This window comes from Schistocerca cancellata, chromosome 7 (assembly GCF_023864275.1).
Source record: "Schistocerca cancellata isolate TAMUIC-IGC-003103 chromosome 7, iqSchCanc2.1, whole genome shotgun sequence".
In the NCBI taxonomy this organism is placed as follows: Eukaryota; Metazoa; Arthropoda; class Insecta; order Orthoptera; family Acrididae; genus Schistocerca; species Schistocerca cancellata.
The window spans coordinates 319,468,687-319,489,292 of record NC_064632.1 but is presented as its reverse complement, the minus strand read 5'-3'; the positions used below and the strand labels follow the sequence as shown (position 1 = coordinate 319,489,292).

Genomic DNA, 20,606 nt, shown 5'->3' with positions numbered 1-20,606 from the left:
AGATCCTAGTGTCCATCACTGCCTTCTCTTGTTTCGGTTCTTGAGGAAGAAGAGATTGCCATTCCTTTACAGACACCTTATTTAAAGTGTCTCCATCAGAGTTCAAGCTGTCATAAAGACGAAGAGGTGAACATATCCCATAGTCCGGAATGGAATTTGCACTCTGCAGCGGAGGGTGCGCTGATATGAAACTTCCTGCCAGATTAAAACTGTATGCCGGGCCGAGACTCGAACTCTGAGCCTTTGCGTTTCGCGGGAAAGTGCTCTACCTATCGAGCTACCCAAACGCCACTGACGACCCGCCTTCACAGCTTTACCTGGTAAGTACCTCGTCTCCTACCATCTCAACTTCACAGAAGCTCTTCTCCGAAGGTAGGAGACGATGTACTGGCGGAAGTGAAGCTGTAAGGACGAGTCGTGAGTCGTGCTTCGGTAACTCGATCGGTAGAGCACTTGACCGCGAAAGGCAAAGGTCCCGAGTTAGGGTCTCGTTCCGGAACACAGTTTTAATCTGCCAGGAAGTTTCACACCCCATATTAATTTCCACTACTAGGTGTCCGGATACTTTGGAATTGATAGTGTATCTACGAATTCTATTTGTTTATTAAGGTCCTATCAATGGAAATCACAGTGAAAATTAAAAATATAATTTGTTTGGAACAGTTAGTTACATCTTCCAGCTACTTTCCTAGATAGTTCGTCTTAGAGATTTGTCGTATCTTTGAACCAATTTACCCGTGACATAGCTTTCTGCCAATTCCCTGCGCTGGTCTTCAGCTCGTCGTCTGTGCCAAAATGTTGCTTTCATAGTCAGCGATTCATGTGAGCAGATATAAATCTCAGAGCGAGTCAAGTCCAGGCTGCATGGTGGGTGATCAAACACTACCCATCGAAAACGCTGCAGGAGCGTCTTTATTGCACCTGCAGTGCGCAGTCGAGAACTGTCATGAAGAAGGAAACGCATTACAGTTACGTTACGTCGGATGCATGAAGTCAGGGGAAAGTTCTCAGCTGGTACTCATACTTGGAGTGAGACACGATTTTCTAGGCAGCTTCATGTGTTCACTGCGCGTTTAGAACTGAGAAGAGCGACGTGACGCAATCGACGGACATACCAGAGACACTGTCGAACACGTCTGTACAAAGCTTCATTTGATTTTGACTGTAATTTGCATTTCGCGATCGATCGCATTTTAATAAACGAGTAACCCTTGTTTACGCGGGACGTGTTGAGAAAAGAGTGTAGCTTTATATGGGACATTCCACTCAGAATGCACCATAAATACTGTAAATGTATGTACTTTCTTTCATTAAACACGCTATACTGCTGTATCCTTGAACCGCGTTAATCCCGTAAACTGCACGGCAGAAGATAAAAAGAAAAGTGACCTTTTTTTTTCGTGTCACTTCTCGGTGTGATACGTGGGCTTAGGCGTGCTTCGTGTAATCGAAAACAGTTAGAGGGCTCACTTGTGTGGGAGTCAGAAAAATTGCAGCTTTGCAGAACGAGGAGTTCCACCTTATGCAAGACATATTTTCAGTTTCGTTTTACCCAGACGTGTTTCCTCACATTTCGTGCTATCTTCAGTGGCTTTTTTTATTTTATTACTGTAAAATTGTTGTTACATATTAACATTTAGAGAAACATTTGGTACAAAATATTTACAACTGTGAATGAATAATTGTAAGATATTATACATGATTTGTTTACAGTGTCTGGGTAAAACGAAAGTGAAAAGGTGTCTGGCGTAAGACGGAATTCCTCGGCCTATTTTCATAGCAAGCACACACGTAAGAAGAACAGCAACAACACAAGACGATTATTGCAGCTTGGATTGCGAACGTGCTGGGAAAAGTAGAAGTCAGAGGGAAGCGTGTTTGCGAACTCCCGTAATTCCTACAAACTCTGCTAATGTGGCAGACTCCACGCTGAGAAACGTTTTATAAAGGTTTGCGAACAAAATCTCGCATAGTAACCGATCGAGACTAGGATCGAGCATCTTCCTTTCATTCACACGACCCATTTTCTCCATTCACTCTCTTTCCCCTTTCCCATCTCTCTCTCTCTCTCTCTCTCTCTCTCTCTCTCTCACACACACACACACACACACACACACACAAAATGGTTCAAATTGCTCTGAGCACTATGGGACTTAACTTCTGAGGTCATCAGTTCCCTAGAACTTAGAACTACTTAGACCTAACTAACCTAAGGACATCACACACATCCATGCCCGACGCAGGATTCGAACCTGCAACCTTAGCGGTCGCCCGCTTCCAGACTGTAGCGCCTAGAACCGCTCGGCCACTCCGGCCGGCCACACACACACACACAAACACACACTATATATATATATATATATATATATATATACACAAACTTTTTTCTCTCTCTCTCTCCTTCCCCCTGTCCCGCCACCATTTGTCCACCAAAATGTAAATAATTACAGCCAGTTTCCTAAATCGAACACGCTTTTCAGATAACTTACTGTCCGAGCTTCTGTTCTACACCGCATTCTGCGGTGCTGCCTAATCCCTTCGTTGTTTGCTTGAGCCAACAGCTCATTACTTCCTCTTTTAAATGCTCATTCGGCATTCATGAGTAATATCTGGGCGTTTTACGGTAGAGTTCACTGAATAAGGTTTTTATGCGTATGGCTCAGCGACTATCAAGCGCGTATTTTTTGAAATGAAAAACATAGTGCTTACATGAGGGAGAGGCGTTACCCAGGGCATAAACTAGTACAAGTAATGCTTGTGTGCCTGTAACCCTGGTTCTTTATTTCGACCCATTTGCTTTTTCTTTCAGACTACGCATCATTCGGTGCTACTGTTATCCGAATAATCCAGAAATTCTGAATAAACATATAAATGTGTGAGCGAAATGCCATAAATACACACTTTACGTTGATTATCAGTTGAGGACACAAATTACGCATTTTTCACATACATTTTGTCCTGATATTGAAAATAAAGCACATGAGTTTTACACACGTAAGTAATCGGTAAGTTCTTATTGAGCAACAGAATCACGCAGGCACTTTGCCAGGATTAATTTTCCCAGAGTTGGTTTCGCCTGGCGTTTCAAGTAGGCCATTACTGGTCTTTTTCCAGCTGCGTTGTTGCCTCTGTATCCGTTATAACGTCTTCAGACTGAGAGCCAACCGTCAACTAATTATAGTTATCCGCATTGTCTGTACATGAACAAACGGCGATAATTATGTCATCAGAAATCACACCGTACCTAAGCTCATCGTCATTACGCAGCTGGTCATTTATTTCCTTAACAGCTGATCTGAACGTCCAGGGATGTGATTCTTTCGATCAGACACCACTGAAATTCCAAAACCAAAGTCAGCAACAATGTTTTTTAATGTTTTTTTTATCCATCCTTTTTTCCATTGGCACTACCATCATATTTCCCTGCGGGGTCCTTTTACACTCGCAGGAACCAGGGGAGGGGGGGGGGAGGGAAGGGGCAATACAGTTCTGAACAACTCAGTGTCAACTTGTTAACTGACACCGAGCGAGGACCTGTGTATTGTGGCGGACTGAATTAAAATTTAATAGTTGTCGTCGATTGCTTCTACTTTTACTTCCGTAGTATCGAATACTGTACAGTTACTGTGGAATCGGAGACGCGTATTAATAAGGGCAGCATAAGCGAGGTTCCACTACAGTCTTCATGATAATGTGTGTTGTGTTAGTGATGTGCCGCCTTCCTTTAACACGTTGTTGGCATCCCACCGCTGGATGGTGTGTCTCCAGACATGTCTTCAGTGATCATCGGCACTCAGTACGAAGTGGGACTCATCACCGAAGAAAATTCTACTCCAGTCAATGAGATTTCAGGCCGCCCCCGGCAGCGGTGAGGTACCAACCTGATTGTCATCCACTATACGGCCCGCCAACCAGAAATGATGTTTTGGGTACATTTATTTTTACAGTTGGACCCCTTTGGTTACCATCCGCGGCACCCTTACAGCACAGCGGTAGATCGACGATAGTCTACGTCTTCATTGCGAGCCGTCCCAGGCTTACATTTCTACAAAATGATGACCGCCCGCACACGGCGATAGCTTCAGCCACTTGCCTTGGTGCTTTCCAAACCGTATCTTGGCCAACAAGATCGCCAGATCTCGCCCCTTTTGAGAAAGTTTGGAGAATTATGAGCAGGGCCTTCCAACCATCTCGGAATCTTGACGATCTAACCCTTCAATTGGACTGAATTTGGCACGATATCCCTCAGGAGCAAATCCAATAACTCTCTCAATGTATGCCAAGCCGAAGAACTGCTTGCATAAGGGCGAGAAGTGACTTGTTCAATATGTGACTTGCTCAGTATGTTAAGCTCTTTGCCTTGAATAAATTATCAATTTTTCTGATACTTTAAGAATTTGTTTGTCTATACCTGTACCTCTCACCTCCCGATTTCCGATTAAATTCGAGTAAATTATTCATTGTGCTTCGTTTTTCTTTCTTTTTTATCGTAGAGTGTATTTGTTAATTCAGTTGGCGGTTTCGATCACTCCGATTATACTCAGATTGATCTAAATAGAGAAAGTGTGCAAGTGGTATAAAAATGTACATAATGATAGGCTATCAACTGTAAGAAGCCGCCGGCCGGTGTGGCCGTGCGGTTTTAGGCGCTTCAGTCTGGAACCGCGTGACCGCTACGGTCACAGGTTCGAATCCTGTCTCGGGCATGGATGTGTGTGATGTCCTTAGGTTAGTTAGGTTTAAGTAGTTTTAAGTTCTAAGGGACTGATGACCACAGATGTTAAGTCCCATAGTGCTCAGAGCCATGTGAACCATTTTTTGTAAGAAGCCGTATCGTAATATACATAGACTTCATGAAGTTAACAGAGAAAGCACTTAAAATAAATAGCCGTAAGTGGCATTGTGACACAGACTGAAATTATGATAAAATAGTACCACACAAGTCGGGTCGTCGCCTGCTGTGGTTGCAACACCGTGCAAACAGCTAAGGAGGCTTGGGCGCTAGACGTAATTGGGCGACTACAGTATGCCAAGGCATAATACAAAGTTAGAAATGTGATCTTACACTACGTCTGCGTACACATAAAGCGAATTCATTAAAATACAATTAAAAGGGACCAAGAGTTATACCGTGGGTCAAAAGAGAAGTATTAGTTTAAATTCTAAAGGGTAGCTGCAAATAAGTGTATGCGCCATATGCATTACAATCAAGTACACTGACTGCAGCTTGTCAAACGATAAAAAAGTCGCCGGCACAGTAGGCATACCAAAATCAGATCCGAGGAACTGCGGCGGCACGGAGCTGACGCATAATGAAAATGGACAGAGTGAGTAATGAAATTAATAAAAGCTCCACGGCTGAAAAAAGTATGACATTGAGCTATCGTTAAAATGTATCGTAAAAGGTAGCGCTCAAAAGCGGATTGTAACATGTACAATAGATAAATAAGCGGACTGTAAGCAGCATATCAGACCAGGATAAAAAGAATGCAGGCACAATAGATTCGCCGAAACCGAGACAAGAAAAATGTGTGCAGTAGACGGAGGAGCATATCTGTACCAGGTTATAAAACCTGCAGCAGCTTCTTGTATAACGAAAAATAGGCACTGGTCGTTAGTTCACTCTGTTCATTAAGAAGTGTGTGGCGTTTCCTACTCCCATAAATTTGTATCTCCTCCTTTAGAAAAGTTTACTTAACTCTTAAATTTATTACTATAGACGACATTTTCGTCACGAGAGAGAGGAACGTGCCTTTCGCAGACGAGATCCGTTTCAGTTCACGCCTCAGCGATCGTATCACCAATTTAAAATCAGCAAAACCTCCTTCCTTCCCCTGCAAAGTTTACAGAACATCTCCAACGAAGCCTGCATTACTGCCAGGACTGCCCGTATAGCTCAACTGCAAGAATAAATCAAGCGAAAGACTGGAGTCTGGGTTTGAATCCCACTGTTGACAGCCAATATTCACCAGATGGGAAAAGTCCTGTCTACAGAAACAAGTGTTTAACTGTTAGCTGCTCCAGGTATTTCAAATTGTCTTAGTAGACAATAGTCTCCACCAGTGATTCCCAACTTGAGGGTAACAGCCCCCAGGGGGAAAATGTTATTTTCTGAGGAGAGAAAACAAAAATTCAGTTCTGTTTCAGTAACGAAATTAATTTTTTTAAAAAGATCATTACTGTTATCACTATTTCATGAAACTCAAATCCTGATTACATACGTTACCAATAATCCCTTTGTTTTCATTGTGTAACAAAACATGGTTGAGGTTACAGTTCGTGAAACAAATGTACGAATGTCTTCCTTTCGTATTCCACCCACTACACCCATACTTCGTACCATGCATGTATGACAGTAAAAACGAGATACACTGAAGAGCCAAAGAAACTGGCACACCTGCCTGATATCGTGTAGGGCCCCCGCAAGTACGCACAAGTGCCACATCACGACGTGGCATGGACTCGACTAATGTCTGAAGTAGTGCTGGAAGGAACTGATACATGAATCCTGCAGGACTGTCCATAAATCCGTAAGAGTACGATCTCTTCTGAAAAGCACGTTGCAAGGGATCCCAGATATACTCGCTCCAGGCAAATGCCGGGATGGTTCCTTTCAAAGGGCACGGCTGACTTCCTTCCCCGTCCTTCCCTAATCCGATGAGACCGATGACCTCGCTGTCTGGTCTCCTTCCCCGAACCAACCAACCAACCAACCAGATATACTCAATAATGTTCATGTCTGGGGAGTCTGGTGGCCAGCGGAGGTGTTTAAACTCAGAAGAGTGTTCCTGGAGCCACTCTGTAGCAAATCTGGTCGTGTGAGGTGTCGCATTCTCCTACTGGAACTGCCGTCCGTCGGAATGCACAATGGACATCAATGGATGCAGGTGATCGGACAGTATGCTTTCGTACGTGTCACCTGTCAGAGCCGTATCTGGACGTATCAGTGGTCCCATACCACTCCAACTTCACACGCACCATACCGTTGCAGAGTATCCAACAGCTTGAACAGTCCCCTGCTCACATGCAGGGTCCATGGATTCATGAGATTGTCTCCATACCCGTACACGTCCATCAGCTCGATATAACTTGAAACGAGACTCGTCCGACCAGGCAACATGGGTGTTGACGGGCCCAGGCGAGGGTAAAGCTTTGTGTCGTGCAGTCATCAAGGGTACATGAGTGGGCTTTCGGCTCAGAAATCCCATATCGATGATGCTTCGTTGAATGGTTCGCATGCTGACACTTGTTGATGACCCAGCGTTGAAATCTTCAGGAATTTGCCGAAGGCCTGCACTTCTGTCATTGGTCCCGTTCTTGCAGGATCTTTTTCCGGCCGTAGCGATGTCGAAGATTTGATGTTTTGCCGGATTCCTGATATCCAAGGTACACTCTCGAGATAATCTTAAGGGAAAAGCCCATCTCTAGCTCGGAGATGCTGTGTCCCATCGCTCGTGCGCCGACTGTAACACCACTGTGAAATACGTCTGCTCCCCATGGATTCCGCACAATTTGACATCGAAAACAGCTTCGAGAACTAGCGAACACTATGCTTTGCGCAGAGAAAGGGGTAACACAGTGCTAGCCGACAGTGCCACGTGTACTGCTGGTGGATAAGCCAAGCCCGCTCACTGTCAAACGTTAACTAATTTATGTGAGACTATAACATCTGAAATTCCATCAGGTCCAATACCTTAAGTTCCACTTTCGGTCTGTTGACACCGACACACGTTTACTTGCCTAGCGGTAAGTGTTCGTCCCGATTGCTTGGACGCTCTGTAATGGTGTTGGACCACGTTTCGGGACTTGCGTTCGCATCCTTAATTTATTGCTCAAAACGCCCTCTACAACTCCTTGAATTTTCTCAGTATAAATCTTGATAACCTGCCAATGTAGCAGTAGTAACTGATGTAACTGCACCAGACACTTGTCGTCTTATACAAGCGTTGCCGACCGCAGCGCCGTATTCCGCCTGTTTACTTATCTCTGTATTTGAATACGCATGACTATATCAGTTTCTTTGGCGCTTCAGTGTAAACACAGGCTGTTTCACAATTCATGTTACATGCTTATAGAGGCTGGAGAGGGGACTCAGTAGATAAAGTTTTACATAGGAACCCAAGACCGCAAACGTCATCCAACAATGCTGCAGAGCATCAAAGTTACAGGTGCCGGCGCCTGTTAATCTATTTACATATAAAGGGTGAATCCGTGATGTTATCAAACTTTCTAGGATGATGGAGAATGATAAAGGTATCAATTGGAGGTAAGGTTCTCGGGTTCGGAAACGAGTGTGTCGAAAGTTACAATCGAATATTATTCTGATACCTCTGACAGGTGAATACATGTACCGATTCTATTGTTGCTAAGAATGTAAGGTATGCAACTTTCACAAGTGGTGGTATGGACCAAGACAAGCAAAATGTCTAGAAAACATGGCTCTAAAGCAGACCTGAGGAGCTACAAGTATTTGTTCATCTTCGATGCTGTGAAACAACCTTCTCAATTGAACACTTGCTCATAGCTCTTACGATATGCATCGTAGAGCCTATGTTTTTGAGACATTTTATCTTTTCTTGGTCCTTACTACTACCCTATAGTCCTAGCAGTAATTGTATTCCTCTGTCAGACATATCAGAACGGATTTAGCTTACAACATTCGACTCGTTCGTTTCCAGTACAGGAACCCTTACCTCAAATTAATACATTTATCCTTCATCATCACTGAATCACTCTGTATATACACACACTCATTTACTGGTGCCGGAGCCTATAGCTTTGACTTTCTATAGTCTCCTTGGATGACGTTTCCGTATATTGGTCCCTATGTAAAACTTGATCTACTAAGTTCGGCCTACAACTGCTATAAGTGTATAACATGAATTGTGAAACACCCTGGACTTCACAAACGCCTAAATGTCTCATGAAAATTCCTTCTCCTCATTGTAGGTAGTTTCCACAATACACTACGAATTGCTTTATTGTTCACTTTGCAACAACAAACGAACTAATTGACAACACAACAGTAACTATGAGATGGATACCGCATTGCTGTAGAGAATACACATTATTGTTATTATTATTATTATTAATGTCAGTCGTAATTTCTTTCAGTTCGGTAGTAAAGAGTCCAACAGTGAAGCGATTACACACAGTAGACCTAAGTATGGTGGACACATTTTAATTTGGTTGGTTTTAAAGGGAGAAGCAGGGTGTGGGCGAAGCACGTGCCGCCATGGAGATGAGTGGTGCAGAAGGTCATGTTTTGTTACAAGTGTCTGCCCCCAATATGAATAGTTAACTTTCTTTGTTGAGGAGGAATTGAAGGTAGCATTGGCAATGCGCTGAAAACTGCTTTAAAATTCTATTAAAGAAAGTTATTAGAACGGAACAGTACCAATTGTCTCACTGGTTTATTAGTTCGTGGTATAATAGAATAACCCAAAACTAAATATCATTTGTCTTCATTTATTTTAAAAATGGAAGTATTCAAAGAAAATTCTTTTTCATTCTGTAGTGTGGTTAGGTACTAATAGTCAAGATTATGGGGGTAATATCGAATATCTGATTGCATTGAGGAGTAATGGTTTCACAGAAGTTGGAACAACTGGTCTATACCAACACTAATGTCGTTATTATCATATAAACTACATCCAGTCACTCGTCGCACTTGAAGCGCAAAGCGATAATTTTATGATTGAAATTGATCTGCTACGCAGTTTCTTTCTAGTTCTTTGCTACGCATGATGACCTCTCTCGCACCTGTCGCTTTACTGCCTCCTTTCTATAATGTGTGTTTGTTTTCTTCTCTTCTGGGCCGCAGCTGCCGCGGAAGGAGAGGAGAGGCTTCCTGCAGGTAAACTAATGTTCTCTTGTCTGCACTAACACGTAGCTGTAGTCTGTAGCGTACAAGTATGCAGTGTGAGTGCATATCATTTTGAGGAAATGTGATATCATTTGGTAATCACACTCCTGATGAACTTTTCTTCTAGGAGTAATTGTGTATCATATTTGGAATTCAGTATGTCTTGAAATTTTCATTGATATTATTTATTTATTTATCGAAATAAAATATAGGAAGCACTTTTTCACTCACTGCTAATGATGTTGTATTGGTATATGCTTTCAGTAGAATTTGGAAAACGCAGTATATTAGCACCATAAAATTTTTTACGTAGCTGTAAATTCACTCTGTTAAATTTCTAATTTTCTAGTTAGGAATGTCGTTGAATCAGTCCACTCTAGGATCTTACTCTAACGAATCGAGAGTCCCTCAATGGTCTGCCCTGTCCATTTGTGTGGCGACTGAGATGTGTCAAAGTATAGGATGAAGACAGATTTTATTGCTATGTGAAACATTTTCCCGCACATTACTTGTGAGCAATTTGATTTCATAATCCTTTTAAATCTGTCACATCAATAGGGTTAAGGTGTCGTACTGTACGTATGCCGGCTACTCACAGATTCATTCTCTTATGGTTCTCGACCTAAACTCTGAATCTGGCTGATATCTTTGATTACCATAAATGCCACATTTCCAGAATGAGATTTTCACTCTGCAGCTGAGTGTGCGCTGATATGAAACTTCCTGGCAGATAAAAACTGTGTGCCGGACCGACACTCCAACTTGGGGCCTTTGCCTTTCGCAGGCAAGTGCTCTACCATCAGAGCTACCCATGCACGTCTCACGCCCCGTCCTCACAGTTTTACTTCTGCCAGTATCTCGTCTCCTACCTTCCTAGGAGACGAGGTACTGGCGGAAGTGAAACTGTGAGGACGAGCCATGAGTCGTACTTCGGTAAGTCTTTCGGTAGAGCACTTGACCGGGAAAGACAAAGGTCCCGAGTTAGGGTCTCGTTCCGGAACACAGTTTTAATCTGCCAAGAAGTTTCACTGCCACATTTAAAAGCGGCATGTGTTCCAGATCGCTTTGAAGATCTCCACACAAATGGTATTTTCAGAGTAGGTTGTCTAGTAGCCGGAAGCATCATTGTAGTACTAAGTCCGACGTTATGATTGGTATTGGAGGGGGGGTTTGGGTGAGATATGCCCTTGGCCCAGTACTGCTGCAGGGTAGAAAACTTTTTGTAGTCCTCTGTCTTATACTTAACATTACAAAGGCAACATCGTGAAGCAACACTAGTCAAAAGCTCATTAAGTAGCTATTTTGTGTAGCACAAGCTGTGGCCATATCAGTTTTGTTTCCAAAAAACGATGGTTTATCACCACAGCTGTTACAGATATTATTGATGAGGCATTAACAGCTTCTGAGATTAAGTAAGAACTTGGTATCGCATGTTTTGAATGATACGAGCAAAGCATGTGATTCAGTTTCATCGCACACCTTACTAGCAAAATTGAAAGTTTTACGATGTACGTAAAAACGCCCTGGCAGTAATGGCATAATACATTGCCCAGTCACATTAAATAAGGCACTTGCCAAAAGCCTGAATAGACACCTCTTATAGTGCGGACCACTGCGAGTCGTGCAGGAAGGGAGTCAGTGAGGCTGTGGAAGGTGCTGACAGGGATGAGGAGCCATGCTGACACCAGTGCAATGCTCAACTGAGCTACGTTTCTCGATTGAGGATCAGTGGCGCGCATAAGGCGCGGTAGTCGTGGACTGTGCGGATGGTCCCCGCGGAGTTTCGAGTCCTCCCTCTGGCTTGGGTGTGTGTGTTTGTCCTTAGGTTAATTTAGGTTAAATAGTGTGTAAGCTTAGGGACTGATGACCTTAGAAGTTAAGTCCTATAAGATTTCACACACGTTTGAACATCAGTGGAGCGCACAGCCTGGTCGAGGTGGCTCCACAGATTCTCGATTGGGCTTAAATCCGGGGAGTTTGGTGGCCAGGGGAGTACAGTGAACTCACGTACACTGCGATCTATGTGACACGTTGCATTGTCCTAGGGGTGGATGACATCGTGGCGCGGAAAAACAAACTGCATGTGGCTGTGGACATTGTCTCCAAGGATACTTGCATATTTGTATTGATTCACTGCTCCTTCCAGAAGCACAAGATTACCCAGGGAATGCCCACTGGCCTGGATACTTCCGACGACTGTTGCAGGGCCGTACGTCTGTCATGTGGAACATAAAATGTGATTCATCTGAAAAGCCCACCTCTCGCCGTTCAGTGGACGTACAGTAGCGGTAATTGTGAGCAACTTCCAGCCTTCATCGCCAACGAACAGTAGTGAGCACGGGTGCATGAACTAGGGGCCTGGCCGGTCGCGGTGGCCGTACGGTTGTAGGCGCTTCAGTCCGGAACCGCGTGACTACTACGGTCGCAGGTTCGAATCCTGCCTCGGGCATGGATGTGTGTTTTGTGTTTAGGTTAGTTAGGTTTCAGTAGTTCTAAGTTCTAAGGGACTGATAACCTCAGATGTTAAGTCCCATAGTGCTCAGAGCCATTTGAACCATTTTTGAACCAGGGGCCTGCTGCAGAGGCCCATACGCTGCAACTTTCACTATACGGTCATTGAGGAGACACTGTTGATAGCTTCTTGGTTCATTTGGGCGGTCCGCTGGTCAACAACTGCACGTCGTTTCGCCCGTACACGTCTCCGCTGCCGTCATTCACCTTGTTATCTATGGCCCATGTTCCATCACAGTTCCATCGCTGCCTATTTCCGATAGCGCCATTTTGTCATGCATGGAACTCTTTTGCCTTTGCGGCACGCGATCAGTTTAGTAACTTAGCCGTTTCGTAATTTTTTCCAACCTTGGCCCGAAAACTAATGATCATGCTCTTTTGGACGTCAGACAAATCGCTTCATTTCCGCAATACGACAACGAGTTCACTGTTTTCCGCGCTCCAGACACGCTTTATGTACCCTCCACTGCTAGTGGTGCCACCTATCATCTGTGAGTGATTATTGCACGTTGACGTCGAACGTAAGCGTTTGTCACATTCATATGATTGGGCCGAGTATTTAGGTAGCACAAGACAGTTTGTTTCATCAAAAATAGGCATTCCCACCATTTGAACTTAGAACTCGACTACCACAGATTAATATTCTCGAACCCTGTATCTTTTATTATTGTAATTAAAGATTCATCCGATTATGTGGCTCAGTCGTTTTTCTCTCCTCTAACAGCATACCACATGATAAAACAAAGCTTGTTTTTGGCGTATTTATTGTTTGGTGGCCGACGTACCAGAGATTTAAAGCACTTTTTTTTAGTGTCATAGCTTTGCATCGGCTTGGGTAGCACCCCCAAAAGGAGCGCAGATGAATCTGCTTTGGTGGTGTCACCAAAAGCTTGACACTATGACTTGTACGGGAGCGCAGAACATCCAGTTCAATGATGTATCGCCGCAGTCGCTCTGTCGCACACATAAAAACACACAGAGATGAGGAGCACCTTCTGACTGGTGCTAATGACCTCCCCAAGACATCGACAAGAGGTCAACGACCGTGAAGGCGAGAGAGCTAGAGGTCGTATACAGAGCCGGCAGTCTTCCGGTGATTCCGGCCGCCGCCGCCAGGGTCGCAGCTGTGGCGTCGGCTCATCGCTCGTAAGGCGATATGTATCGGTCGGGGATTAGCACCGGAGATGCAGACGTAAGCAACATGACCCTCCTTCAAAGGCTTCACTGCTGAAGGCTATGTGATCACAAGACACACAGACACACACAAAGAGAGTGAGTGAGTGAGAGAGAGAGAGAGAGAGAGAGAGGAATGACATCATCGATAAGCTTTATTCTGGGTAGGACGAGACACGAAGAACCGATCATATTTCACGTCATTCTAGGATTAGGGCATGTCAATATTTGTATGGGACTCAGGAGAAACTACAGTTGTGAAAAAAAGGCTCAGTCGTTTCTTTAGACAGCATAATGGAAAAACGGACATCCATCATACTTGAAGTAGTGGATCTGTACTTTTCAGCAAATGGGAAGCTTTCAGTTAAGGGCTATTCGAATAGTAGGACCAAAATTAAACAGATGTGGTGGGGTTTACGGTGAAAATTGTCAATACATCTGATCTGAGAAAAATATCTCGCAAAACTAAGGTTTGGTTAATATTGGTGTAGAAATAAGGAAATAAAACAAATTAGTGCGACTACTGAGGCGAGCAACAGCCACTTCGCTCACCCGATAGTGGAGTCGACTAAAACAAGGAGTAGCTGATACTGAAACACGACACACTCCACTGAGTTCTGCGTAGTGGTTTGCAAAGAATATGCGGGCTGTCACATCGATCTTGAACACCCGGAATAACTTTTTGCCAAGAAGCAAAATAACGAATGTACCACGCAGATATTGTTTAGCTTCCAGGGGGACGATAACCAGCATCATTGTATCTCTTGCCTCTTTGTTCGTTATGAGGATATGAACAATTGTACATCTTTTTCAAGCAGCACCCTACTTTTTTAGTTAGCATTCCATTTTCCCCCCTCAGCACATGTTCGACAACGTATTACAAATTCAAAACATTCTATATAATAAGAAACAGAAACGACGATCTTTAGTACCACTTTGTAGTACTGTAAACCACTGCGGACACGAAGTGGTAGAAAGGTGCTGAAAAGTGGTGATCATGGACGGTGGTTCACTGGTCCAAGCGAGGGATGAAAGAATTCATCCCTGCTTTCAGTCTTGCTTGGTGTAGCGAATTATGTAGAAGCTATCACGATACTTCCCTCCATCGTCTCTGGAGTCTTTGGAATATCGCATCCCTCAGGAAAAAGCCAAGAGGAGTAGCGTCAGGAGACTAACAAGTAACAAGGCCAATTACTGTTCCTCTACGACCTACCAGTCTGCCAGTTTACTTTCGCTTCAGAAAACGCCATACACACAATTCATTATGTGCTGGACATCCACCGTTTTGGTATCACATAAGCATTCTTGATCTTAAAGTCTTTTCATCCAGAAGACGAGGAAGAGTTAACGTGAGACAGTTAGCGTATGCCCCGCCGTTCAAGTTGCCATAAGTGAAATAAGGGCCGATAATAACAGTACCGTACTGAGCATCTCATTCAAGACATTATCTCGCCATTGACGTTGATGTTCACCTCTTAACCCAAAGTATGTTTTCACTCGACCAATAATGTACGTTCTTTGTTTGTACCTGTTCTTTGTTTCGGAAGGAACATTCATTGTCAAAAACAACATCGGAGACGGTGTTCTGACTAGTGCGGATTTCCTTCTGTGTCCACTGGCAGAACTATATATGATTCTGGAAACGACTCCCATGCAATTACAAGGTCCAGTCACGTTAATAGCACCCCTCTCAAAAGCCTGAATAACAACTTCTTGCAGCGCGGACGAGCAGGAAGAGAATCAGTGAGGTTCTGGAAGGTACTGACACGGATGTAGAAACATGCCTACTGCAGTGTCTTGCCCAGCTGCGCTAAGTTACAAGGCGCGAACGGGCCGATCGAGATAGTCTAACAGATTCTCGATTGGGTTTAAATCGTTGGGTTTAGTGGCCAGGGCAGTACGGTAAACTTATCCTGGTACTTCCAGAATGAGATTTTCACTCTGCAGCGGAGTGTGCGCTGATATGAAACTTCCTGGCAGATTAAAACTGTGTGCCCGACCGAGACTCGAACTCAGGACCTTTGCCTTTCGCGGGCAAGTGCTCTACCAACTGAGCTACCGAAGCACGACTCATTCCCGGTCTCACAGCTTTACTTCTGCCAGTATCTCGTCTCCTACCTTCCAAACTTTACAGAAGCTCTCCTGCGCAGGAGAGCTTCTGTAAAGGTCCCGAGTTCGAGTCTCGGTCGGGCACACAGTTTTAATCTGCCAGGAAGTTATCCTGGTACTGTTCGCACAACGCACGTACACTGCGAGCTGCGTGGCACGCTGCATTGCCTGCTGGTAAATGCCAACCTGCCGAGGAAAAACAAATTGCATTTAGGGATGTACTTGGTCCCCACGGGTGGATGCAAACATGTGCTGATCCATTGTGCCTTTCAGAATGACGAGGTCACCCAGGGTATCCCACGAAGAAAATACCCAGAGCGGAACACCTCCTCCTCCGGCCTGGACCCATCTGAAGGTTGTTGCAGGGTTGTACTTGGCAAAGACGATCTGTCGGATGGACGACAAAATGTGATTCATCTGGAAAGGCCACCTCTCGCCACTCAACGGAAGTCTAGTTGCGGTAATGGTGTGCAAATTCCAGGTTTCACCGCCAATGAAGAGCAGTCAGCTTGCGTGCATGAACCAGGTGGCTGCTGCCGAGACCTATACCCAACAACGTTCACTGATCGGTCATTGGGGAGATACTGTTGATAGCCCCATTGTTCACTTTAGTGGTCATTAGCTCGAAAGTAGCGCGTCTATTCGCCCGTACACATCTCTGCTGCAGCCGTCATTCACCCCTTATAAATCGCTCCATTTTCGCGTCAAGACAACCACTGCAATCTTCTCCGTGTCCTCTCCCCCCTCCCCCCTTCCGCCCCACGCCATAAACTTTACATACTCTCCGTTGCTACTGCTGCCATATTGCCCGCTGGCTTCGAACATAGACGGTGGTCGCATTAATGTGAAAGAACCCTCTAACTATGGCACTGGTAACGTGTTAGAAAGCGACGTACAATGGTTTTAGGAATGCCAGTCTCCTAGTCAAGCAGTAGAGTGCTCACGAGTGTATTCAATGCAGCAGAAGCGAGAACAGATGACTTAGGCGGCTCCATCCCTGATAGAGCTACGACGATCTCGTTGCCTTTGGGTGAAACTCCCAGTTTGTTGAAACGCCACTACAAGACGAGAATATCATCGTTGGTTGGGAAGATGGGTTCTAGTCAGGAAATCGCCCTGTGTAGACTTCCTTAGCAGCATTACGCCTGTCTTCAGCCACAATAAGAGAAAAGTAATGATGCAGTTTTTAGTCCAGGACAGCATTTCCTGCATACAGCGTATCTTTTAAAGTGCATGTTCCAGTCACGTTAATGTGACAACCGCCCATGTTTGAGGTCAACGTACAATAACCACTCAGCGACGGCAGATGGTAGCACTAGCAGTGGAGGGTATATAAAGCGTGGCGTGAGTACGCGGAAACAGTGCAGACATCGTCGAAATGCCGAAACGGAGCGATTTATCTGACGTCGAAAAGGGCATGAGCATTGGCTTTTGGGTCAAAGATGGAAGCGTTTCCTAAACGCCGGTCAAAGTATACCGTGCGTGTCAAAATGCCGCTATCGAAAACCGGCGCCGAGGCAACCGTGGTACACCACGGGCCGTAGATGACAGGGTGAACGGCAGCTGAGGACATGTGTATGGGTGAACAGACGCGCAACTGACCACCTTGATCGATCAATAGACTATCAACAGTGTTTCCGCAACTACCATTCAGCGAACGTCGCTGCGTATGGGCCTCCGCAGTAGGCACCTGGTTCATACACCGATGTATGTGTGCATGGAGACGGGGACGTAGAAACGACGGGGAGACTTCGTCCCGCCATAGCCCTCAGTGCTTTACCATCCCACCGGGCCACAGCAATCCACCCACCTCACCGCCGCCCCACACCGAACCCAGGTTTATTGTGCGGCCCGCGCTGTAAAAGGTAATTATTCGATCTTTTGACAAGGCGACTGGACAGCGTACTACAGTACTATACTACAGCACTGTACTACATGTACCGTGTTGTAAATACGAAAATATTGGCGCAATTAAGTATTTTGCCATCTTACATTCATCACAGATCAATATGATTTCTACCCTCTCTTCGTTGGTGTACGTAGTACTCACACAGACCTCGATTTGTGCGTCAACTCCTGCAAGTGGAGGAGTTACGTCATCCCGGTTATCTGTTCTGCGTGCCACAACAGGGGAGTAAAAGTCTGTTTTGTGTAACGTCTCCAACAAGTCATGTTTACGTGAATTGAACGTTATGATGCGTTTCTGAACTGATGGAATACCAAATAAAAAACGTACGGTGCTATTTGCAAAAGACCCACTTCTATACGTATCTTCATAACAAACAAAGTTACGAGAAAGGCAATCATATTGGTTAATTAACTTCTCATGGTTGGGATTCACAGTCACATAATATTTCTTAAAAGACATCACAGTCGCCGTTGACTGTATAAAATATTTATTGCTACTATTGCAATTTTGGCCTTATGGCCATTTTCAAGTAACACTGCAGTAACTTTGCAGTGTTACTTGAAAATGGCCATAAGGCCGAAATTGCAATAGTAACGATAAATATTTTATACAGTCAACGGCGACTATGATGTCTTTTAAGAAATATTGGTTATTGTTACCCTGGCAGTTAAACAGCGTTTGGTCGATACAACTTTTATGCTGCCTCTCAACAAAAGACTTTTAGGGGTGCTCAAGGTAAATGAGAGCTTCTATGTATAGATGTGGAATCAGGATAAAGATAACAAAGAAAAAGTGTATATATCATGGAATCCGCGATACAAATGATTTCAGCCTCTACTGTGCAAGACAAATCAATGTTAAATAAAAGCCGACTTCAGTTACAAAATGCTTGTTTGTTGATTCTACAGGGGTCCGCTTTTGAATCATGTGGCCCTGTCTTTCGGTGCTAATTGTAGTCACAACATACCTTGGCATTGGCTGTAGAATTTTTGTATGCGTGTTACAGAAGTATTTCTATGATTATATATGTCTATATCTTCCGTGGTCGTTTATCATAGAAGGTAAACTCTTCTAAGTTGTTTAGCTGAGACGTGTTACCCTTCAAATATCTTCCCTTCAAATCGACGACTCGACCCGTTTGCCGGCGCCTTCTTCATGACATTGTGGTGTACCTGTTTAGCTCAATCAACAGTGTCATGTGAAAGCTAACTTTTCCGCGCATGTTCTGAACTAGTGAAGTTATTGTGTAAAATTTTTCCAGGCCATTGTCGCTGAGCTGTTGTCATTGGTAGTGATACAGGTAGAGAAAAAGAGGAGAAATGTTTACACAAATATTATTGCTCGTAGAGCACCGTGCTGCATGTTTGTATTCTACACAGCCACGACGCGCTGTCTGGGGGCACCAGAAGATCCTGAAGAATAAACCCCTCCCCAGATGGGTGAAGAGGAAATACACTATCTGATCGAAGGTATCCGAACACATATCAATAGATGTTAAAAAGGAGTGTATCCGACCATTGCTCTATGACAGCTGGAATTCTGCTGGGGAAACTTGCAGTGAGGGTCTGGATGTCTGTGGAGGAATGGCAGCCAATTGTCCCTCAAGTGCAGAAACCAGAATACGCTGGGGTCTGGAGCGAAGACGACGTTCCAACTCATCGCAAAGATGTTCCATTGGGTTCCTGGCGGAGCTCTGGGCACCGTAGTACATTGCAGGACTGTTATTTGTCACAAACCATTCTCCCACTGATTTTGCTTTATGAAGTACATTGTCAGGCTGATAGAAACAGTCATCGTCTTCGAGCTTTTCCTCTACAGCACACATAACACAATGCTATAAAATATGTTAATAACCTTCCGCATTTATCGTTTTATTTGGAACCGTATCCTAGCCACGGAGATCAATCTCATGCCGTAATACACCGTGCATGGTTTTACACTGGCGGATCCGCCTCTCGTGACATCTATTGATAACGAGTGAGGTGGCGCAGTGGTTATCACAGTGGTTTGGGAGGACTACGGTTCAAACCCGCGTCCGGCCATCCTGATTTAGGTTTTCCGTGATTTCCCTAAATCGTTACAGGCAAATGCCGGGATGGTTCCTTTGAAAGGGCACGGACGATTTCCTTCCCCATCTTTTCCTAACCCAACGTGACTGATGACTTCGCGTTTGGTCCTCTCCCCTGAATCAACCAACCAACATCTAATGGTAAATTCTCCATTACGTAGTCCTGATAGTTTTGAACAGATAGTGAATGAAGAAGAACACAACGCGTCCTGACAACCTAGACGATTTCACCTTTTTTGGTTATATGCATGAAGCGTGCTCGTAGCTCATTTAAAATTAAAGTATGAAGCACACTTCCCGTTTGGTCTCAGTCCCGTTTTGTTAACAAGAGAAACTATTACAATTGTGCAGCGTAAATCGGTAACAGTATATCACTTGTGTGTTTCCAGTGTGCACTGTGAATGTTGAAGTTGACTTATTGTTGTGTTGGTTTCGGCAGCTCCCGCGGCGCCCATCATCATCCCCGAGGAGTGCAGCGCCGAGAACAACAGCGTGACGGTGGCGTGGCAGCCGCCGCCCACCTCCTTCGTCGAGGGCTACGTCCTCGAGCTGGACGACGGCAGCGGCGGCGAGTTCAGGGTGAGTGCCGCCTAGCTCTGCGGTCACGCCCAGGAGGCCGCGCGGCCGCCGTGTCACCCCCTGCCAAATAGGGGCATTAGGGTGCGGTGTGGAAGGACTTGGGATCAACACATCTCAGCCCTTGTCAGCTTCAGAGCCCCTGCTTCCCATTCAAGTAGCTCCTCCTTTGGTTTCACAAGACTGAATACATCCCGTTTCAACACTACCGCAATATATATTACCCAGAATTGGACCTCTGTCTTCATCAAAGAAATCAGATGCACTGACCACTGCGCACTCTGATCTTTGATTTCTGGTACTTTAACTATATTAAGTGAATTTCAGTAAATGTGCAGGATCCGCTCCTAAACTAAACTTCAATGTGTCTTTCTCAGAATAGCCGGGATGGTGAA

The 20,606-nt window shown here is 44.7% G+C and overlaps 1 protein-coding gene across 1 annotated transcript in view; it reads left to right on the top strand.

Annotated features, from left to right (window-relative positions):
* Positions 1-20,606, top strand: part of LOC126092253 (E3 ubiquitin-protein ligase TRIM9) — a 279,511-nt gene that overhangs the window by 152,820 nt on the left and 106,085 nt on the right. The window contains exons 5-6 of the mRNA XM_049907764.1: positions 9,824-9,856; positions 20,075-20,214. Coding sequence (XP_049763721.1) covers positions 9,824-9,856; positions 20,075-20,214 — 173 coding nt within the window. The remainder of the gene's footprint in view (positions 1-9,823; positions 9,857-20,074; positions 20,215-20,606) is intronic.